The sequence below is a fragment of the Ananas comosus genome, linkage group 4 (assembly GCF_001540865.1).
Source record: "Ananas comosus cultivar F153 linkage group 4, ASM154086v1, whole genome shotgun sequence".
Taxonomy (NCBI): domain Eukaryota; kingdom Viridiplantae; phylum Streptophyta; class Magnoliopsida; order Poales; family Bromeliaceae; genus Ananas; species Ananas comosus.
The window spans coordinates 6,974,435-6,998,384 of record NC_033624.1 but is presented as its reverse complement, the minus strand read 5'-3'; the positions used below and the strand labels follow the sequence as shown (position 1 = coordinate 6,998,384).

The 23,950-nt window shown below is 38.1% G+C and overlaps 1 protein-coding gene and 3 long non-coding RNA genes across 4 annotated transcripts; 2 read left to right on the top strand and 2 right to left on the bottom strand.

The window, feature by feature from the left end:
- On the bottom strand, window positions 960–5,118 carry LOC109708588. The gene is made up of 4 exons (XR_002215785.1): window positions 4,269–5,118; window positions 3,446–3,498; window positions 2,758–2,839; window positions 960–1,123 (listed from the first exon to the last, which is right to left on the bottom strand). It is a non-coding gene; the product is annotated as an uncharacterized LOC109708588 (long non-coding RNA).
- On the top strand, window positions 12,595–19,255 carry LOC109708566 (sugar carrier protein C-like). The gene is made up of 4 exons (XM_020230365.1): window positions 12,595–12,868; window positions 13,345–13,664; window positions 15,994–16,623; window positions 18,504–19,255. The coding sequence occupies exons 1-4, from the start codon at window positions 12,736–12,738 to the stop codon at window positions 18,978–18,980; spliced, it is 1,560 nt and encodes a 519-aa protein (XP_020085954.1). The 5' UTR covers window positions 12,595–12,735; the 3' UTR covers window positions 18,981–19,255.
- On the top strand, window positions 20,505–23,950 carry LOC109709516. Its single transcript, XR_002216131.1, has 3 exons — window positions 20,505–21,041; window positions 21,320–21,446; window positions 23,861–23,950. It is a non-coding gene; the product is annotated as an uncharacterized LOC109709516 (long non-coding RNA).
- Window positions 22,361–23,537, bottom strand: LOC109709515. The gene is made up of 3 exons (XR_002216130.1): window positions 23,097–23,537; window positions 22,680–22,857; window positions 22,361–22,572 (listed from the first exon to the last, which is right to left on the bottom strand). It is a non-coding gene; the product is annotated as an uncharacterized LOC109709515 (long non-coding RNA).

Here is a 23,950-nt window from a genome sequence, read left to right as displayed (position 1 = left end):
TGCTTAAATCCGGTTATTATTATTAGGGTGGAGCCCTCTTATAAACCCAGACCCCATTCTCATCCGATGCGGGACTATTAGGATGTCTATCGCGAAAAGATCCAAAATGCAATATCGACCCACCCTCGAACAACGTGCGATTTCGGACGATCGGTTTATCGGATTTACGAACGGATTGCACAAGCACTTTCGGCATTGCCAGTCCTTCAAACCTGTGATTTTGTTTCACGTAAATCGGTCACCAATTTACAATGAAACCATTCCCTCTCAGCTTCCTCAACCAAACACCTATATATATATATATATATACTATTTATATAATATCTATATATATGCATGTATATACATAAAAAATTCAAATTCAAAATTTAAATTTCAAATTTAAATTCTCATGTATTACATCACCCCCTCCTTACAAGAAGTTTCGACCTTGAAACCTAATCACTCAGCTCCCCTAAACAACTGAGGATAACACGCTCGCATAACAGATCAAGCTCCCTGATAGCCTCATGTTCCTCGTGCTATAACAAAATTAAGTTTTAGCGGCGATTATTTTTTAAATTAGCGGCAATTACAATTGCCGCTAAATGATTCCGTGACAATTATGATAATTGCCGCTATTGGTAAGGTCGCTAAAAGTTTTAGCGGGCATTTATTCCGGCGATTGGTAAAAATCCAAAAAAATGCCGCTAAATATTATACAATAACAACTATTATAAATGCCGCTAAATAGTATGCAATAACAACTATTATAAATACCTCTAAATACTATACAATAACAACTATTATAAATGCCGCTATAATTAATTATAATTGCCACAAAAAACATACTAAATAATTGATAAATAAAGCTTATAGCGGCAATTACAATTAATATTAAAATACTTAATTCACAACTAAATACTACAATGAATTGAAATATTAAAAAATAGTAATAACCAAAAAGCATTAATAATTTGTATAATAAATGGTCTCAACTCTCAAATTACAATCTCAGTATTCAAATTAAATTTCGAACATAAGTTCTAACAAAAAATATTTGTTCAAAATATAGCCAAAAAATAACAAACACCGCATGTTGAAACTCTTGCTTCCTACTTCAATTTCTGCAGCTCCAGCTGTTCTGGATTAACCAAAAAGAAGTCATAAAATCAGTGTCCGAAATTACCAAATAAAAATCATCATATCAAATTTCTGAAATAAAAGTTAGGTTGTACTGATTTGGTCTAGTTTTTCTTTTCATTTTGTAACAATAGCATTTAAATTAAGTAGACAAGCACATCTGAAAATGAACATGAGAACAGCGAAAAAGATTTCAGGCCATAGGCTAAATCTAGACTTGATTCAAAAAATTTTGAAGTTACCTAATAAAATATATAGACAGTGCGACCTAAGTCGAATTAAGAGTTCAGTAAAAATTTGCCACCCAACAAAGTGAAAATTGGTATCTGCACTACGAAATGCATTAAACAAAAAAAAAAAAAATTAAGATCATTAAACAAAGGTAGAAAAGCCACTCAAAAGAAAATGTATCAAGATATAAAAGAACAAAGTTAAAGCAACATAACCCACATCTTTTTTTTAGTATAGTAAGAAGATTCATGCTCATATATGCTCCTTCATTATCCAACCACAAGTAAATTACGGAGAGTCCCTATTTAGATGCTAGGGTATCAAGTCGAGGCAAGACTACTAGATGTCGTGAGGCTTTGGCTGACCACTACATAAGCCGCTGGCGGAAAGGCAAATGGTGTGTAAACCAATAATTAATAGAGAAGGATCGGGATACATATTCGTATATAGTCTAGAGTATGATACATATTTATTCATCTACGAATATAGAATCAATAGCAATAAGCCTTGTTTGAGAGGGCATTAACCAAGATTCAGAAGATGAAATTTCCCCTCCCATCAATAGGTGTAGCCAAAGCATTTATAATACGACCCAAATACCCTAAACCCTAAGCTCTAAGCCCACAACCCTATAAGAATTTGTTGGATTTGGCTTTAGACTTGGGCTACACTAGGGCCCATATAGTGCTTTTGTGCAGCCCATCTGATTCAACTCAGCTTTGGGTTGAATTTTATTTTGGGCTGGGATTCTGCCAGTTGAAGTACATATGATCCAATTCTGATTGGACTTGGACTTTGATCTAGATTGGGCCCGTATAAAAGTTTGAATTTTGGTTCCCTAATGTATATCAAAAGAAAGGAAGAAAAACATAGAAGAATGAACAAAAAAATAGATGTAAAAAAGGAGAGAAGAAAGAGAAGATTGGCTTAATGAAGATTGCTAAAAGGAAGGGATTAAACATAGAAAATGCAATGGAGGAGATGAACCTGCACTGAGGGAGATACCAAGTACTTGCTTTAACCATCTACACATTAATCAGCAATTCAGAGCTTCACGGTACCAAAATCAGTGCAAATCAATTCAAACCATATAAGAAATAAGTTTCCAAAAATGGAAATAAGAAAAGCTTATTACGTTTAGCAATCAGCTGGAAAAGGTCTGCCTCAATTTTTATTATAACAGAAAAGGGAAACCAGAGAGAGAGTGGCATAAAAACGAAAAAGATCAGATATAAGTATCAAAAATGCATCCTTAACAAGAAAGATACCATCAACATAATGTAAAAGTGCACTGCTATATGTAGCAACATGAAAATAAGATGAAACATATGCAAACATACATGATATAATCACTTTCACTTATCAAAGCATATAATAAAAGGTCAAAGGCGAAGTTACTTATACCTGCTTTTGTTCAGCTATGGAGCAAATTTCTTTTAACGCCTCGAATGAGTCAACCTACGTATTTCATCTTTCTCCATATAACCTAGGTGACAGTCAGTTGCAATGAGCACTCGGATAGTTGTTAAGAACCAGTATGCAGCTTATGTTTTATATACACAGACTGCAGTAGGAAAAGAAACAAGTTTGGAAAGTTACAAACCAAGAGATAAGAGGAAGAACTACATCATGCACAAAAGGGATAATACACAAGGGCATGTACCAGTGTGCCTAGCAAAATTATAACAATATTTATTGAAGTTTCTATGTTAGACTTATAAGTTACAATATTATTAGCATCAGTAAGGGAATGCATTCTCAGCAGATTCCAATTCAAAAGCATCAAGATATACTTTTAAAATCTGTCAGACATAGTATTGAAATCCTGCAATAATTCCGATAGAAGGTTCAGAAACATCTGCAATTTTGCATGACAAATAACATTTTGAGAGATCTACTACTGTTCTAACTCATTTTCAGGCATGCAAATGTTAACAAAAGATAATCACAAGGGACATAACGATTCCGTCTTAATAAAATAATGAAGAACGACTATATGAAAGCAGCAACGACACAAGGAGAACAAAAAAAAAAAAGAAAACAAAAAGGAAGCCGATTACTGCTGTATTGCAAAGTCTAAGTAGCGACATACTTTCTCTTCTCCGTCTCTGGAAGATTAGTCCTTGAAAATTTCTCAACAACAACCTTGGAAAAGACAATTACGGAAAAAAAAAAACTACATCAGCGTCCAATAATGGTTACTTCATTGATGCAAAAGGACACATTCAATTGAGGGATGGAAAAGATCGTGTGGTTTCACAGCATATAATAAAATGGCAATATCTATGCGACTCAATTGTTACTCGTCATGAAAAGTATGTCTAAGCACAACCAACAACATCTGTTAATCACAGTCACACAAGGCACGCATCTACAATTAGTGGGACTATTCAGCTTGTTATATAGAAGCCCTAGACATAAATTAGGAAAAGAAAATAGAACGGTTATTATTATTTGAGTGCGAGGTCTCCTATATTTCAAATCAAAATCCCTTTCCCATCGTGTGGGACTATTGAGACGTTATAGATCCTACATCTAATATGAAGCCAATTCAAAATGCTATCACTATATGACAAACAAAGCAGATGCTGGATTCCATTTGCTAGAGGCAATATAGATGCAGGATAACATAAAGCTTGATTATACTACTGGAAACAGGGGTAACACCAAAGAACAGAGCACATAGTTATCCTATTGATACACATCTAAACCATGCCCTTGATTGTAAGGGCCTATAATCATGTCAAATTTTGCAATTAAGCGTATTTGATTTTGAATAAGTCCAAATTTGCAAATAAATAAAGAATAAGAAAGTATGAAACATCTAAATCGTCTAAATCATTCCTACAACTAATGATTTGAGATAACTGAGGATTTGAGTACGAAACTAATGATTTGAGATTGAGAACTCTTACCAATGGATCGGAGCATCGAATTGAGAAGAGGAATCGAGAAGCGGCACTGCTGAGGGCTCGGATCGGATCGTCGAGGATCGTCCTCGCGGGGTCGAGTAGGTCATGGGTGATAGCAAGGGAGATATGGGGATCGCCGGGTCGAGAATCGGAGCTTGGAGAGGATGCGGAGGATGAGGAAGGAGGGGATGAGTAGAGGTGAAGGAGCTCGAGCTTGAGCTCGAGCTCGGAATATACTATAAGAGGGTTCCTCCCAAATCCCTCAAAGCAATTTTATCACAAATGAAATGAGATAAGACCACATCAACAATTTTATACTTCTCTGTAGTAATCTCTCCCCAAACGTTTTCTGTATCTACCTACTCTCGTCTCCTATACAATATAAATTAGTGTTTACACCTATGATTTAGAACCCTAGTAGAAGTTACTATAACATCATTCCTAATCTGTAGCAACAAGAGATAAGATTCAAAATGCATTTCGTTAACAAGAAGGATCCGTTCCCAGATCCATACAAATCCACGCCTATTCAAATCTACAATAAGCAAGACGATCAAACACAATTTTCTCAAATTTTTATTAAACTCGAACATTAATCTCGCAACAATACATCAAAATTTACATCACAGGATTGAACTAGATCAACATAAAGAGGACGAAAATGAGATGAATACATCCAAAAACCTTACAGTTGATGAAAATTAAATCTCACCATTAATTCTACTATACTTTGATACACAAACATCATAATTTCATCTTTGATTCCTTTCCTCTGTAAATTACACTCCTTTTCTTATCCTAGAAAAAAATTGAATGCTACTGATTCTTACTACTACAAAAACTACTGCATCTTTCAACTCAAACATGCAATCACATTGTATTGCCACCAAATCACATTTAGGTAAAATAGCATAATCGATTTGACACAATACCAACAAAAACCAAATTAAAAGCTATAATCACCGCCATTATGCAGTCCTTTACAAAATTAGGGCAATAACCAGAACGATTGCGGGAGAAACCAAACTACAAGTGGATTGAAGAGCTCAATAGATACGGATTTCGATCACCAAGAAAAAGAGATATTGGAGAATTAGAGGGTGGGTGGAAAGAAATCGGAAAAGGATTGGTGAGAGATCGAACCAGAGGAAGAGGGGAGTGAATCGTGCGGAAAAGGATTGGTCGCCGCGGCTCCACTGGAACCTTAGAGGCCGCCGCCGAGAGCTTCCTCAGCCACTCCTCCGCCGCCGAGAGCTCCTCCGCCGGATCCGAGCTTAGAGAATGCCGCGACGCAGCTTGGATCGAGAGGGGAGGGAGAGGGGGAGGGGGAAAGGGGGGGATGTAGGGTGCACGGGGGTGGGGATGATCCACTCGCGATAGAGAAAGGGCGCGAGCTGAGGTGATTGACGCAGGGTGGTTCGATCCGGTGTGTTCGGTTAGGGTTGAGGTTAAGTTAGGATTATTATATTTATTTAATATATAAATATTAGTGGGTTAAAGATATATATTTGAAATTAATTGCCGCTAAAGGGATAATAAAATAATAGTAATAGTGGCCGTTTGATAATCACCGCTAAATAATTGCCACTAAAACTCAGTTTTGTTGTAGTGGTCCCCCTACTGAACCTTCGCATACGGAATACTTTGATTCCGCAGCAGCTTCACCTTACGTGCCAGAATCCGCAACGGAGCCTCCTCATAACTCAGATTCTCCCGCAGTTGGATAGCCGTCGGACTGATGATGTGGGACGGATCTGGGATGTACTTCCGGAGCATGGACATGTGAAACACATTATGCACCCGAGTGAGACTTGGAGGAAGAGCCAACCGATACGCCACCAAACCCACACTCTCAAGGATCTCAAAAGGTCCAACAAACCGCGGACTAAGCTTATTCCGCAATCCGAACCGTTTGATCCTTCTGGAAGGTGACACCTTGAGCAGCACATGCTCGCCGACCTGGAATTCCAAGTCATGCCGTCGCTAATCCGCATAGCTCTTATGTTGACTCTGCGTGGCTAGTAACCGTTCCCTCGCAATGCGAATCTTGGCTTCCGTGTCCTCCAATAAGTCTGGCCCAATCACTTGCGCTCTCCGACATCGTCCCAACTGAGAGGGGACCGACATCGACGCCCATACAGAGTTCGCATGGCGCCATCTCGATACTCGCCTGATAACTATTGTTATAGGCGAATTCCATCAGCGGTAAGAACTTAAATCATCCTTCATCGTAGTCCAAGACACAGGCGCGAAGCATGTCCTCGAGCGTCTGGATGACACGCTTGGACTGACCGTCGCTTTGTGGGTGGAAAGCCGTACCGAAGTTCAGCTTCATACCTAGAGCTTGCTGTAAGCTCCTCTAGAACTAGGATACGAAGCGTGTGTCCCTATCTGAGATGATCGACACTGGTACCCCATGAAGCCTGACTATCTTACCGAGATAATGCTGTGCCAAACGCTCACGCGACCAAGTCGTGTGCACTGGAAGAAAGTGGGCCGACTTCGTCAATCGATCCATAATGACCCAGATCGCATCGTGGCTTCACTGTGATCGAGGCAAACCCGTGACAAAATCCATGGTAATCTGCTCCTACTTCCACATAGGGACCGGAAGTGGTTCAGCTTTCCGGAAGGTCGTTGGTGCTCAGCCTTCACTTGCTGACAAACCAGGCACTGAGCCACGTGCTGAGCTATGTCCAATTTCATACCAGGCCACCAAAAGTGCTACTTCAGGTCGCAGTACATCTTGGTTCCGCCGGGATGCACAACGCATGGGGACCGATGTGCCTCAGATAGGATGTCTAGCTCTCCTCAAATTCGGATCCTCAGGCACGCACCTTCGGCCCCGAAAGCAAAGAGATTCGTTGGAGTGGACTGTGAAATCTACTACTTTGCCCTGCTCGACCTCCGCCCGAATCTTCTGAAGATGCGGATCAGATTGCTGCCCAAGCAAAATTCGGTCTGCCAAGGTAGGCTGCACAACTAGAGTAACAGCTAGGCCGTGGCCCCAGTAGGTAAAATCTCCAACTCCAACCGACGAAACTCCTCTATCAAGCGATCCTGCTCAGTGAGCATGAAGAACAGATCAGCTGAAGGCTGCTTCTGGCTCAAGGCGTCTGCCACCACGTTCGCTTTTCCCGGATAGTACTGAATAGAGAGATCGTAGTCCTTCAAGAGCTCGAGCCGTCGCCTTTGCCTGAGGTTCAACTTTTTCTGAGTGAAGAAATACTTCAGGCTTTGGTGGTCTGAAAACATCTCGCAGTGTGCCCCATAGAAATAGTGTCTCCATAACTTAAGGGCGAACACCACTGCTGCAAGCTCGAGATCATGAGTCAGGTAGTTTCTCTCGTAATCCTTCAGCTGACGCGATGCATAGGCGATGACCCGATCCTGCTGCATAAGAACACACCCTAACCCGATCCGTGAGGCATCGCAATAGACCACGAAATCCTCACTGGGTCGCGACAATTCCAAGATGGGGGCGTGGGTCAACCTGTCCTTAAGTTCCTCGAAACTCCTTTGGCACTCCGGAGTTCACAAAAACTTCTCACCTTTCCTCGTTAGCTTGTTCACCGGAGCAGCAATTTTTGAAAAGCCCTCGACAAACCGCCGATAGTAACCCGCCAAGCCAAGGAAGCTCCTGACCTCGGTCACTGTAGTCGGTTTGGGCCAGTCAACTACTGAGTCTGCTTTCTTCGGGTCCACTGCAATACCCCACCACGTTATGATGTGACCTAAGACGGACACCTTGCGGAGCCAGAAATCGCACTTCTTAAGCTTCGCATAAAGCCTGTGCTCTCGATGCGCCTGGAGGACTCGCCGGAGATGATCCTCATGCTCTACGTCGCTCCGCAAATAGATCAGTATGTCATCAATGAAGACCACGACAAACTGATCTAGAAACGGCCGGAAGACCCTGTTCATCATATCCGTGAACGCGGCCGGGGCGTTAGTAAGCCCAAACGGCATCACCATGAACTCGTAATGACCATAATGAGTTCGAAAAGCGGTCTTTGCCACATCCTCTGCCTTTATCTTAAGTTGGTGATAACCTGACTGTAGATTGATCTTTGAGAATACCGACGATCCTTGCAGTTGGTTAAAGAGGTCGTTGATCTGTGGTAGGGGATACTTGTTCTTCATTGTGACCTTATTAAGCTTCCGGTAGTCGATGCACAGCCGCATACTACCGTCCTTTTTCCTGACGAAAAGGACGGGCCCACCCCAAGGAGAAACACTAGGTCGAATGAACCACTTATCCAGAAGATCATCAAGCTGAACTTTCAACTCCTTTAACTTAGCGAAGGTAGGGGGCCTTCTACATCGAGGTCGTGCCGGGAATTAATTCGATAAAGACATCAAGAAACTCCCGAGCTACCGGGATCTCCTTCAACACTGGTGCCGCTCGGTGGACTAATTTACCAACACTTATTTAAGCATTTAGCAACCGCTGGAACTCTATCTCGTTGGCTGCGGTGGCGGAGGAGAAGAAGAACGAAGGGCTCTTCCTTTAGGGTTTCAGTGAATTGAGTGAGAGGAGAAGGGGAGATGGTGATCGTTTTTTTTTTTTTTTCTTTCTTTTCTGTTTGTAATCGGACCGAATGGGCTAGGTGAGGTGGGTTGAATAGAGTAATATTTTATTTTTGGTTGGATTAAGCTTCATATTTAGGCCTTTGTAAGTTTTTTTTTAAAATTTTGACATAAATAGGACACTTACACAAAAATGTTCCAAAGATGTGTCCCTATAACCTAATTCTGTTGTACTGGTGGCCTGGGTCTCTCTTTTTTCTTTTCTTTTCCGTATTTTTTGGTCCTTAATTTAAGTTAATGTACCCTTCAATCTTTTCATTTGAATAATAATTGGGGGCATCTGTTCTCTTTTGCTTGTGCTAGCCTTGCGAGCACTCTTCTGTTAAAAATCCCTTTTTGAGTTTGAATTCAGCAAAGTGAGGCGATTTTTAGGTGGCTTCTCCTTTATCCAAATCGTCCGTACTCAGCTGGCCAGTGTTATTCAGTATGGTTGAATTAATTAAGCATTAAGTTTTGGTCGGTGAAAAAGTTGGTATTTGTGAATGGTAATGTCACGCCCCGAGCTCCGCCTATTAGGTCGGATTCGGGCTCGTCGACAGACCGCCGAACGGACAGAGCCTCCCCTGTACGTTCTAGGCGTCAACAATCTAAACAATGCAATACAAGAGGTTCCAAACAGTAACTGTAGCAAGTATGTAGATTGCATATGTATCGAAAACATAAAGTGCAAACTATGCTATTACAAGCATTCATCTCAGAGATTCTTTNGACACTGTGCATTTTCTGCTAATTTTCTCAGTCCCGTTCTTTACAGAAAATTCTAAAGTTTCCGTTTTCACTCCGATTTCACCCAAACACTTCCAAAATATACCAAGGGACCTTCATAAGCTACCAATTTAATTTGGAAGCAATTTCTTTTCATTTTGACATTATTGGAGCCGAATTAGCAATAGAATCAGCTCCAATTTCATTATGCGGCAGAAATTTCTCCTTTTTGCACTACCACTTCGCACTGAACACTTCAAAACCCTTTGAAAACACACCCTTGGCTTTTCCGAAACTTCACAATTGATTCGGAGATTCCACAATTTATCCTTACGCCTTACTTTAATTCTTTTAATCAAAGTTAGCGTCGGAAATCCGAAATTCTCTTTATATTTCGTTTCGCGCCCAATTTGCGCCGAAACACTTATTTATCTCGAGATTTCATTCACACGCATCACAAATCACTCGGGAATGATGTCCAACTAGCTCAATCCTCACTTTGATCCCCTAGATCAAAGTTGACATCGCAACTCCAAGTTTTCATATGTTACAGGTAATGTTTTAACATTACAACTACTGTTTCATGGTAGACCAAGCATCTCTCAGTTCCTATGAAAAGTACCTTAGACATACGTAGGTTCAAACCCATAATGTGTTGCATTAAATTAATATGATATATATTAATATAGAAATCTGCTATGAAGTTACCATTAAGATTAGATATAGTAATTAATTAATACATCACTAGAAGATGTGACTTTCCAAGCTTAAGCATTAAAACTGACCGTTATAACTTTACTTGTGTTGAAAAAGAGGTTCTAAGATATACCGAAAGAAATGCAAAAACTAATAAGAAAATAACTAATGTAACTTTTTCATTTTTCTTATGTGCTGGTATTGAAATATTTTAGTAAAGTAAATAAGAAAAGTAGGATAATTACAGTTCCAGAGTTATTAAAAACTTTCTATTAAACAAACTGGTTGAAAAAAAGAAAATTTCACATGAACTTTAGTTTAATTAATTATTTTCAACCTAAAATTAGTTATGGACAAACGAACAAACCACAAGTGGCACGTTGAATTGTTGCCCCATGTTACTATTTATTATTTAATAATTTTGAACGACTATTTAGAGATAAAACTATAAGAGAGATTTGGTATGTAATCATTATATATAATCTATAGCAATATGTAATTAATACATAATGTTAAGTAATTAATTTGATCATTAAAAAATTATTTCTGAAGGTAGTTAATTTTTTTTTATTTTTTATAAATCAAAAGTTTTCTTAAATTAATTTATTATTTTAAAAATAAAATTTTATAAATATTTGTGTACAGCACACAGGCCAGCTCCTAATATTTGTGACTTTGTATATATAACAAGCGATTAATTGTAAGTAGATTAGTCTACATGTGTATCACACAAAGTACTTAATTAATTGCGGGCCACTGTTGACCATCGAAGGAATCAACCGTTCAATCCGTTTAGTAATCAATGATTGATTGATATATATATATATATATATATATATATATATATATAGAGAGAGAGAGAGAGAGAGAGAGAGAGAGAGAGAGAGTCACTATAGATTTTCAAAGGAAAAACCAATTCGACTGAGCCTGCATTGTATCTATTATACTAGATTTGTAGACTAAANAGAGAGAGAGAGATAGGTAGCACACTAGCAAAATGATTTTGGGAAGTCAAAAATAATTAGTAAGTAGTTTGAAAGCTCAAAAATAATTAAATACCGCTGGCATCTCTTGTGGCGATGTTCACCACTATTTTATTTTATTGGAGGAAGAAAATTCTAAAGCAGTTTTGAGTTTCCAAATTAAGCATTAATCGAAGCTTGCGTATTTGGACACTGCAAATCATGGCCGAGGAGCATGTTTGCCCTGGCTTAGCTAGGTTAATTTTGGAGAAGCATAATTTAAGTTGTTTGAGAAATAGTATTAATTAAGTGTTTTATACAAATTCGGTAAACAGCTTTCTACATGTTTCTGCAGAGATAAAAGCTCTTAAGTTAGGAATTTTATTTTTAGACTTGAGAAGCTAATTAATTGTAGGTTCTTAATTGCGATAGTACAAATTTTAAATTTTACCTCAGTTGTCAAATATTTGGCTACATCAGTGCTCTGTTGATTAATTACTTTATTTGTATGAAATTGAGCCTTATGGCCTTGAAATAATTTTGTCATCAGTGCACCCTTCAACTTAGCCAACTAATTAGCTGAACTAATAACTTTAATATTTAGAGAGTGATAATTATAAATATCACTTCTTCTTTTTTCTTTTTTTTTAATCCATATGTGATAAAATAAGAAAACAGTTAGAAATAGCCAAAAAGTGCGTAATTATTGAAGATAATTTCATGTGGTAGCTTTCAATGAATTTTTCTTGGAGGCTTTTTTTTCTGCTACGAAACGAATACTTCTCCTTCTCATTAGAATTGCTTGTTTTTGTCCCAAATTTATAATATTTTTACTAGAAGATTAAAGATAATTTATAAGCGATATCCTTTAAAGAAATCAAAAAAGCTAATACAGATTGAAAAGGAAACGGAAATAAATAAATATATATAGTGCCAAAGGTTGACAAGGAAAGAATATTTGAATAGTCGCTTAATTGGAAGTTGGAAGGAGAAAGGAACTGTATATAATGGAACTGTATATAATATAGAAAATAAAAATAATAAACAGTACTGAAGTAAAGTGTAATAATTCAGGCGTTCGTTTCCTGGTTTACACGGCTGTTGTAATCCGGGGGAAATGGGAAGTCAGATAAGTACAAGAAGAATAGTATTCTCGAGCCACAGAAGAAGACCCAGAAAAATAGGAGTGTTCACACATCGCATGTCGATCTGCATGAGAAAGAAATAAAAAAAATGAAATATGATCTCCGAACGCTTGATTTTCTCATCTTAATTTTTGTTACCCGCTATTTTTCTCTATATATGCATGTCGCTCTCACGCTAGGAGGAAAAGAAAAGGAAAAAAGAAAAAAGAAAAAAAAAAAAAAAGCCCTTAATTCTGTCATGTACTATATATAAGAAGTTCGATCGATACTCTCTCTCCATCGTCTCCAAATTAATCATCCCTACTCTTTCTCTCTCTCTCTCTCTCTCTCTCTCTCTTCTCTTTTTGTATAGCTCAGATCTCGGCAGCGGCGATGGCGGGAGGCGCGATAGTGAGCGCGGCCGGGGGGAAGGAGTATCCGGGGACGCTAACCCTCTACGTCTTCCTAACTTGCGTCGTCGGCGCCACGGGGGGCCTCATTTTCGGCTATGATCTTGGCATCTCCGGTAATCATTCATGATCAGCTACGTACCTCAACTAATTAATAAATAAAGGCTAAAGCTTCAAAATTAAGCTCCGGATTAATTAGTGCAGCTGATGAAGCTCATGCTCTACTAGAGAAGTATAAATATAGTACTTCGATGTACTCCTAGGTTTTTACCGAACCAAAAGCTTCAGCCTTCATGGATCAACTTTATCTAGTAAAAAACGGTGTTATATATATATATATATATACATAGGATCTTGCATGTCCTATATATATATGATCAGAATATATCCCTGATCTTTACGTACTGAAATATTTATCGACAAGTCCAAATATTTAAGCTAAATATAAAAAAATAAATAGCCTTTTGATATTTTGATAACTTGGCAAATTATAGTACAGAGAATCGTCTATTTTGCTTTTTTTTTCTTTTTCTTTTTTTTTTTTCTCTCACATGCATTTTGGATAATATAAAATCGGTGTTTTAATCTGCAGGGGGCGTGACGGGGATGGATCCCTTCCTGGAGAAGTTCTTTCCGTCGGTGTACCGGAAGAAGCAGGACGAGAGCACGAACCAGTACTGCAAGTTCGACAGCCAGCTGCTGACGGCGTTCACGTCGTCGCTGTACCTGGCGGCGTTGATCGCCTCCTTCTTCGCGTCGTCGGTGACACGGATGTTCGGCCGCAAATGGTCCATGCTCGGCGGAGGTTTCATCTTCCTCATCGGCGCCGCCCTCAACGGCGCAGCGCAGGACATCGCCATGCTCATCATCGGCCGCATCCTCCTCGGCGTCGGTGTCGGCTTCGCCAACCAAGTAAGTCCACTATCAAGAAGCAAACTAAAAGCAAACAATTAAAAAAAGAGGAGGAATATATAATATATTTTCTGAGGACTAAACATAAATGAAGTAAATTAATAAAGCTGCGACAAAATCTATATTTTGTTCGCAAAGAAATTACATAAATATAGAATATAAACAGCACTCTGTGATTATTAAAATATTTAATCATGTAAAATTTAGATTAAAAATTAAAATGTGTAACTAATGGGGGCTCTAATATAGTACATCATTTTCTAGCTCAAATATAATGTATCATTTTCTGGTGTTATCTTTTTGACACATTTTCAGGATCGATGTTCTTATTTCGTGATTTGTTTATTTATTTATTTTCCAGCAGGAAATTAAGTTTTCCTGCTGCTGTTTCGGGTCTAACACTCCACTTGGAAAGTGGACTATTCTTGCTGCCGAGCAAGCTTGGTCAAGCATGTGACGCCGTTTAGTTCAATAATGGAGATAATGACGATCGAGAAACAAATTTCAATTTTTAATAATTTCCGTTAGTAATCTTTTTTTTTTTCTTTTTTTTTTTCTTTTTCTTAATTTGGGTAGGACACAATCGTCGTTCTCTTCCATTGGTAACAGTGCGTACAAGCCAGGATTTAATCACCGGGTTAAAAGAAATATATATATATTTTTTAAAAAAATTTAGTGGATAAATAAAATTTAACCTAATTAAAATAATTTTGAAACTTTTTACTTATATATCTTTTATTACTAGTAAACATTTTTAAATTTATTCTTTACTATCCAAAATTCCTTTTCAAATTCAATATCATTCGTAAACCTATTGGTGTAAATACATAAACGGCTGTATCCCCTCTAGCTAGGCTACAACGATTGATCTAATTGACTTCACCAACTCTATACAATTACATAAGCCCAAGTTTCAAAAAAAAAAAAAAAATCCGTTTTTACTTCTCTCTCTCAAATAGAATTGTTATTGCATTTTCAAAGAGAAGAGAAACTCGCTATATAGACTTCACAAGTCTATAGATTACAACAACTTAAAATTATAGGTTTTATTTTATTTACNAACTCTCCCCCTCTCTCTCTCTCTCTCTCTCTCTCTCTCTCTCTCTCTCTCTCTCTCTCTATATATATATATATATATATATATATATATATTTGATAAAGATAGGTAGTATGCTATTTGTTTCGTTTATTTCATTTAGAAATAAACTTAGCTGGAATTAAATGTGAATCAACTAGGATTCACACTTGGATCTCGAGTACCAACCATCAAACCCTTTGCCACTTGCTTTAGGGACGGTCGGTAGTACGCATATATATTAGAATTCATTTGTTGTAGGTTCAAATTCCGAAAAATATAAATTCACGGGTTTTTAGGAATTACACCATGAATGCAAGATTAAAAAGATCATAGGTACATAATTGGGTATAAATACCATAAAATTTATTTTATTTTAAAAATGAAAAGTTACAACAAAACCTCTAAGGGAGAGAGAATAGTTAAAAGGATATTTTAAAATTCTCCAAAAGTAAATAAAATATCTTTAAAGTTTTGAACGTATTTTAGATATTATTCCTAACCTTTTAATAAAAAGTTTATAAATTAAATTAATTAATATAAAAATTATATTTTATAATAGCTAATTATTTTATTTGTATTATTCTATTCAAATAACTTAATAAAATTATTTTTTCATCTAAACTCTGTGTCAAACGCTTTACTACTTTTAACCACAATTAATTCTCCAATTTTGTAGAAATTATTTTTTCAACAGCTAGGCCAAACGAGCCCTATATCTTTATAAATTTTTACAAACATTTTTTTTTTCAAATTAATTTATTGTTTTTTAAAAATAAAAGTTAAAAATATTTCTGTGCAACGAATGCGTTGACGACTAGTGCATGTACAAAAGTATATGTAGGGTGTCAGTGTGAGGAGGGTATCTAGTCTAGAAATTTATTCCTTAATTTCTGCCAACATTTTTGTTTAGTTTTCTATGAATCATTCCCACGTCCTTAGTTAGAATTTGAACTTGAATCAGATGTTAATCTACATTTACTGATGTTGGCTATTAGTTCTCGCAATCGGGTTATGTTCCGAACATGATCCCTACTCCAATAAATTTGGGTTTTGTATTGGGTTTCTGAGCCTAGATCAAAAACCCAACTTAACAATGTCAAAAAAAAAATTTTAAAAAAAAAGAAAAAGAAAAAGAAAATCCAAATCCAAGGTGTAGCGGCAGTGACAGAAAATTTCGTGTATCAACTAACTGCATGCCGACAAATAACTTTTGGTCTGACAATGTTTTGGCAATTATGATGATACGTACAGTCTGTGCCGTTGTACCTGTCGGAGATGGCCCCGGCGCGGCTCCGCGGGATGCTGAACATCGGCTTCCAGCTCATGATCACCATCGGCATCTTCTGCGCGAACCTCATCAACTACGGTTCCAACAAGATCAAGGCCGGGTGGGGCTGGCGCCTCAGCCTCGCCCTTGCTGCCGTCCCCGCCGCCATCATCACCATCGGATCTCTTTTCCTTCCCGACACCCCCAACTCCCTCATCGAGCGCGGCCACCCCGACGAGGCCAGGGCCATGCTCCGCCGCATACGAGGCACCGACGACATCACCGAGGAGTACAACGACCTCGTCGTGGCGAGCGAGGAGTCGAGGCGCGTGAAGCACCCGTGGGTCAACATTCTGCAACGCAAGTATCGGCCGCAGCTCACGATGGCTATATGTATTCCCTTCTTCCAGCAGCTCACCGGCATCAACGTGATCACGTTCTACGCTCCCGTGCTCTTCCAGACGCTTGGGTTCAGCGGGAATGCGGCGTTGATGTCGGCCGTCATCACTGGACTAGTCAATTTCATCGCGACATTCTTATCCACCTTCACCGTGGACAGGCTCGGCCGGCGCATGCTCTTCTTAGAGGGCGGCTTTCAAATGACCGTATGTCAGGTAAAAACTAACAACCATTATTTCACTTCACCATGGTTAACACTCTAGTTAGACAAATATATAAAGCATATTTGGTATGGTAATCACCAAACACACACACACACACACACACACACACACACACACACACGCAGTTAGGTTGATAGTGTTCCGCTAGGGTTGAGTGGATGGTTGGTTGAATAGTATGATCTAACGGATGAAAATGATTAAAGAACTAGATCTAGCGACCAAAGACTTATGAGTATACAAGGGACTATACTCATAAGAGTATAGTAGCCAGACTCTCTCTCTCTCTCTCTCTCTCTCTCTCTCTCTCTCTCTCTCTCTCTCTCTCTCTCTATATATATATATATATATATATATATATATGGCCATGGCTACTATACTATTATGAGTATTGGAGCCCTCATACTCATAAGTTGTTTTCAATGATGGAGCTTCCGAATCGACGATCCACTCCGTTAAATATGATCTAGAGTTTTTGAAACTTCTAGAAAATAAATTTCATAAATTTTCGAAATCATAATAAAGTCCATCAAGTGGGCATAAAATGAACAGTCAAAATCGAACGACGTTCTAAAAAGGATGATCGGATCCTTCAATTCAAGATCGGAGTTATTGATCTTTATTTATGTAGTGAATAAAATTTTCTATCAAAAATTCAACAAATTCCGATTCTTTTACACCGTTAAACTAGCAAGTATCTCATACCGACCGTTAAAAATTGTCAAATTTGTGACCTCTTGATCGTAAGATAAATGATGTCAAAAAATTATAAAATTTGATTTCTAGAAGTTTTAAATGATGTAAATAATGTTTAACGGTGTGGATCATCGATTCGAAAGCTCTATCATCGAAAACAACTTATGAGTACGAGGACGATCGTACTCATAATAGTATAGTAGCCGGACCCATATATATATATATTTCAATAGCATTGATCACTAACTTAATATCGTTATGCTTTTTCGGTTATAATCATCATATTTGACCAACTTCATTAATTTGCCAAATCTGTTTCGTCCACTACAAGAATTCACAGATCTTCGACATCCAAATCTCCACAAATTTATTTTCTTGCAAAGGAAAAAATAAAGATCACTGACAAACCATTAACCTCTTTTTTTACTTTGCATTGTTATACTTATCCGATATGAAATTAGTTTCGTATTAAGTTAATTAGAGTAGTTCATTTTTAGGACTGATGAATCGTGGAAATTAAATCTTTATTCTTGTTTCTCAGTGTATTTTTCATGTGTGCTAGACTGGTAACTGTGGGCAGTGCCTTCATAATAAAAGCAGAGCTTGTGCTTGTAGATATATATATATATATATATATATATATATATATATATATATATATATATATATATATATATATATATATATATAGGCTGGGGCTGCTATACTCATATGAGTATAGAGCCCTTTGTACTCATAATTTTTCGGTCGTTCAGATGAAAAAATGTGCGGTTGGGATGAGATTGGTTACGGTTAGGTTGATAGTGGGCCCCCTTAGGTTGAGTAGGTGGTTGATTGAATAGTATAATCTAACGGATGAAAATAATTAAATGGTAGATCAAACGGTAAAAAATTTATGAGTACAAAAAGCTCTATACTCATAAGAGTATAGTAGCCGGACTCTCTCTCTCTCTCTCTCTCTCTCTCTATATATATATATATATATAGAGTCTGACTAAGTTGCTTCTAATAACACAAAACGTTTGGTGCTACCAACTTTTCTACTATTAGATCTACTTCTTTGATTATTTTTATCGTTGGATTAATGCTATTCCACCAAGTGGTTGGTGTTCACTATGTACCTCATGGAATTTACTTGCAGACACAACTTCATACAAATTTTTGTTACTTATTTGCAGATCATTGTGGGAACTCTGATTGCCATAAAGTTCGGCACCAGCGGAGAGGGCCACATCTCTAAGGGGTACGGGATCATCGTGGTGCTCTTCATCTGCATCTACGATGCGGGGTTTGCCTGGTCGTGGGGCCCACTAGGGTGGCTAGTCCCTAGTGAGATCTTCCCTTTGGAGATTCGGTCGGCCGGCCAAAGCATCAATGTATCAGTCAATATGCTCTTCACATTCGTGATTGCGCAGGCTTTCCTTACCATGCTTTGCCACATGAAGTTCGGCCTCTTCTACTTCTTTGCGGGCTGGGTCGTCATCATGACCATTTTCATCGCGCTCTTCCTCCCGGAGACAAAGAACGTGCCCATTGAGGAGATGGTCATAGTATGGAAGGAACACTGGTTTTGGGGTCGGTTCATTAACGATGAGGACATCCACGTCGGTGTCGAGATGATCAGTGGCAAATCAAAGGATGCCAACGTCGCGTGATCAAGACTTACAAATGAGATAACAGCTCTTCTTGATTAATTACACCATAAAAAGTAAAGTTTGCACGTGGTTGCCAATGCTTCAATCATACACACACAATTTGACTAGCTGAAGCTTGATTTCATCAGTATGGGTTCAGAGTGGCCTGTTATGTATTATTTTTATGTATCTTGAGCTTTCAAATGTTTTACATGTGAATACACACTTGCATGCTGGATATGAATGACATATTGAACATCATCGAGTTCTGGAATTGAATGTGTGAGTTTTGGATTCGAATGTGTTTTGCATGTATGATGATTTCGGGGTTATTTTCTTTTTGTTGAACATCTTCCTTCTTGCCTTAAGCACCATCTCAATAGTTGAACAAAGATTAGTTCTCCTTTGTAAATATTACTTCGAGAAAAATGTAGAATCCAACGATTTTTTATGGTAACTTTCGTAAAGACGGAGGATTTATTGCATAATTGGATAGTTTTCAATGAAACAACAGTTGTCACTTTTGAAGTTCGATAGTACTGTAGGTTATGAAAGGAATCTAGGTGTAATTCATGTGATAAACTGATACTTCAAAGTTAAAATCGGGAGAGAGTGACCAAAACCGATAAATCATAGTTTTTATTCAAAAAATGAGAAATTTCATACTTCAAATTGCATGATTTTAGAGATAGAAGAACTTATGTGCGAAACACATATGTAGGTGAGTTTTGAGTAAGAAATTGTGAACTAAAGAAGCTGACATGTGATTTTTAAATAATATAGAAAATGGGGCAAAGCGTGAAAAGTTATCATTTGATCTGAAAAATTTTGTAGTTTTTAAGAGTGAAAGGACTTAAATGAAAATAGACTCAGAAAAGAATGCACGGATTAAAGTTTCACTAAATTCGAGAATTGTTATGGAAAATAGCATAAGCATGCAGATTGAGCATTGAAATTTATCGGGGGGTTTACTTGTAGAAAACACAACATTTGATGCATGAAATCATGAAAATTCACTTGTTGAAGGGCTCCTATGCAAAATGCGTTATGCTATGGGACTGTGGGCATGAGGAGGACAAATAGAGGGCATGTTTATAATTGTTACAGCAATAAAAAAGAATTGAATCCTAAAATCACTCTTAATTTTCTTCTCTCTTCCTCTCTCTTTCTCTCTTTTTCTCTCTTTTTCTCTCTTCGTCCCATTCCCCTACCTCAGCACTGCCTCCTTTCTTGAGCATCGCCGTGCTTCGGCCGGCAACCCTCGGCCGGTGATACTACAAGAATTAGTGATTTTAACGACCAAATTTTAACGATGGGAGTCAAATTTGGTCGTAAAAACATACAAATAAGTGGTTCGCGCGCGCCGAGGCAAAATAACTAGATTTTTAACGACCATTAAAATTTTGGCCGTCTTATGTGTGGTTCATCCCTTCGCTATTGGTATAGATTTAGTGCCTTTTTTTTTTTTGGTTTACCGCGCTGAATTTTTTGGCCACCCACGCACGCAAACTCCTCTCTGTTAATCAACAGAGCAACCTACTCCTCTCTCTCTCTCTCTCTTTCTCTCTCTCTCCCAAACCCTTTTGCCTCTTCATCTTCCTCATTCTCTTCCTTTCCCAACTCCACAGACAATCCCCACCTCCCAAATCCCTATTCTCCTCTTCTCTCCGCTCCTCTCTTTCCCTCTATTTTACCCCCCACCCCTCCCCGACCCTAAATCCCAAATCCCGTGGGTTCGAGAAGCGTCACCATGGAGAATTAGCACTAGTTCGTCAACGCGCGAGCCATCAGGTTGTTGGAGGGTTTGCTTCACACGTTGACGAACTAATGTGTGGGGCTGCAGAGTAAAGGGTTTTGCACGCTGTAGCCTCCGTTGGCCTGAAGTGGATCATGCACACTGAACCCTCCAACAACCTGAAGCAAACCTTCCGACAATCTGAAGCGGAGCTTGCACTAGTTCGTCAACGCGCGAGCCCTCCGACAACCTGAAGCAAACCCTCTACTCTGCAGCCCTCTCTCATCAGTTCTAGCACCCTGCAGCCCATTGCCCCTTTAGCCCTCTGTGAGCCGCGCCTAGCCTCTGTAAGCAACGCCCACCCAGTCATTATTGATGGATATTTTTGCTTAAAATCCATGATTTTCTTGAATATAGAGTGCTTACAAGAGTCCTTAGGTAAATGTTTCTTAATTGTGTAGATTCTTTCAACAACTGAGGATCTTTCTTAATTGCTTGCTTATCTCACACTTTCCATTTATATATGTTTAGAAAGTGATGCAATTTTAATTTATGATTTTAAAGAATATGAATTTAAATTTTAATTTATGCAATTCTAATTTTTTTATATATAATTGCTATACAGATAAAATAGGGTTAAGTATCTCAAGGCACCAACATTAGCACTTGTTGCGCCCCACACATTTTTGAAGAAAAAGCGGATCTTATGTTCTCTTGAAGGTGTAACCTGAGATTTCCCAAGCTTCATGGAGGTTAGGATATTCTCCTGTACCTACTGTTTTGACTTTTTTATTTGCATAGAAGTAATGATATTACTCGTGTAATTTCAGTCTTTGAAATAACTCTGTATTGTATTTAAGTCACTTTCAACGGTGTTTGTGTTACAATAATAACTTCCCGACCAAGTTACAAAGAATTTCTTATGGACAGAGTTTGCATCTGATAGAGGTTCAGCGTTTAGGGCCAGAGATAGATCAAGAGATTCACTGGTGAGAATTATAAATATTTTTTAGTATGACTGGTAGGTCTAGTCTCGGAAAAGATTTTCAGCTTTAATGGTGCCTCAGTACACAAGTTTCTATGCTTTTAGGTGGTTTCATGAATATGAAAATCAATTCGGTCTATGTAAGGAACATAAAGTGGTGCTGAGGAGTTGTTAGAAAGCTTATTTTTCTCATTTTAAAATTTTCAATAAAAGAACTATTTATGTTAAACAACACTTCAGTCTCAATTTTTAGGTTTCTGAAATAGTGGATTAGTTGCTAACTAGGAAATTTCATAGTATGAAGAAAATGATTTATTCGGAAGAGTCTGAAAGTTTCTGAACATGGCAGAAGAAATATCTGTTTGGCACTTGGTATGCTTTAGAGAAGTGGCCTCTGCCGGGCAGTCAGAGAGTAAAGGTGTTTATGGCAGCTTGCTTCCAATTTTCCATGGAGGTTAGATCTTCAGGAAGAAGCTAGGAGGCGATGAAGTTATACATTTTAGGAATCTTGAAGGACTAACTTCGACGAATCCTCAAAACCAAGATGAATGCTACGAGTGCAATACTAGGACCAAAATTCAACCACATATGTAAACCGAGTAATGAACTTATGATTTGATAAACTTAACCCAAATTACCTTCTCAACCAGCTACGGGAACACGATGTCCATAGTTAAAGCAAGAAGAAGTCAACCAAGATCCATTCAACGCTTAGCTACAAGAATCGAACAATGAAGAATAACTAAAATCCATCTAAACACTCAATTTCAGCTCAAGGAGCAGAACTACATCAATTTTGAGTCAACTGACCTGAAATTCGGTAGAAAGGATTAGTCCACAAGTTCATCTCCTCCACAAGAGCACCCTCAGGAACTCATAACAGTAACTTGAAGCTGAGCTAGGAGAAATGCGTAAAGAAAATAATGAAGAACCAATAAAATCCAAATTTCAGTTTCGAAGCACCAATTACTCCAATTCTCACCATTTCACCTCTACTTACCTACAATTCCAGCTAGAAAGAGCTGTAGACTGAACTCCACTAGTCCCTCCCTTATTCTAAACAACTTTCATTTCGAAATTGGAGCCTCCAATTGGCTACTACCCTGCTACCGTTGCTGCTGGCAGCATGCTGCTGCTACTAGCAGATTGATGGTGTTGCCGCGCCGTTTGCACAAGAACTAGTTGGCAAAGACAGAAATAAAGAGAGGAAAGAGAGAGTTACTTAATCAGGTTGATACTTAGCTCCCAAACACTGAAAGTAACCAGTAAACACCAACTATGCTCAAGCAAAAAGTCGGAATTAGATTAAGAACACTAAAATCAGCATGAAAGTTAAATAGAAATTAGAATCAAAATTCTAAAGAAACCGACAAAAAATCCAATTTCCCCACAAATCCTCTAAATCACATCAACCTACCTCTAATCTAGTAGCAAGAAACCAATCCCCAAGCTCTTCTCCATCATCCATAGCTCGAGCAAGCTCCAATTGAGCAATGCAAAGGTACAAATTAGGTCAATTTGGCCTCCAATTAAGCTGCTATAGATTTGCTGTAATCACTCCTGCTGGCTTGTTATTGCTTATAGGATGCGTAGGGAGGAAAACAGCAAGGTGCACTAAGAGGAAAAATGCAAGGAGCGAGAGAGGAGGAGAAGAAAACTTGCTAATAGTTGACACAATGTTGCTGCTGCTGATATCCTGCGCTGGGAGTAAGGCACCAGGGAATAAGAAAAAGAAGTGTGAAAGAAAGAAAAGGAAATGGAGTAGTTCTCAGCCAATCACTACAGTCCAAACTTTCCTATTTAGGGTGGTTGGCACTTTCATAAAATGTGCCTTAAGCACAACTTAATAAAATGTGCCTTAAGCACAACTTAATACTGAAGCAATGTCTACATATATGGTGCATATATGCTTGTTAAACCTTTTACAGTATGATATAATTAGTAACCAAGAAGATCGATATTGGTTAATAAGTTAGAGTTTAATCTTTTTTATTGTTGTTATAATATCCATGCCTCTATAAAATTATTAAATTTTCAATTTCATGGCCTAAATTTCCTGCTACCTTTTTCTAATCTGCAGTAATACAAAATCAAAAACTTCTCATTGGGAATATGGTAGTAGCTTATACTATGACTTCTACAATCTGCATCAGAGCTCTGATTTTGCTGTTAATGTTGTAGTGAAATCAAGTCATTGTGCTCTTCTGGTTAGTGGCACCTGAGTAGATCTGAACACTTCTAGATTGAAGCTTTTTCCTCTTCTTCATCTTC

What these genes read in the sequence shown, in the direction of transcription:
- LOC109708566 (XM_020230365.1), top strand. Translation starts at nt 12,736, where the DNA reads ATGGCGGGAGGCGCGATAGTGAGCGCGGCCGGGGGGAAGGAGTATCCG. An exon ending in CTATGATCTTGGCATCTCCG is followed by an intron (nt 12,869 to 13,344) that starts GTAATCATTCAT and finishes TTTAATCTGCAG; the next exon opens with GGGGCGTGACGGGGATGGAT. An exon ending in TTCAAATGACCGTATGTCAG is followed by an intron (nt 16,624 to 18,503) that starts GTAAAAACTAAC and finishes ACTTATTTGCAG; the next exon opens with ATCATTGTGGGAACTCTGAT.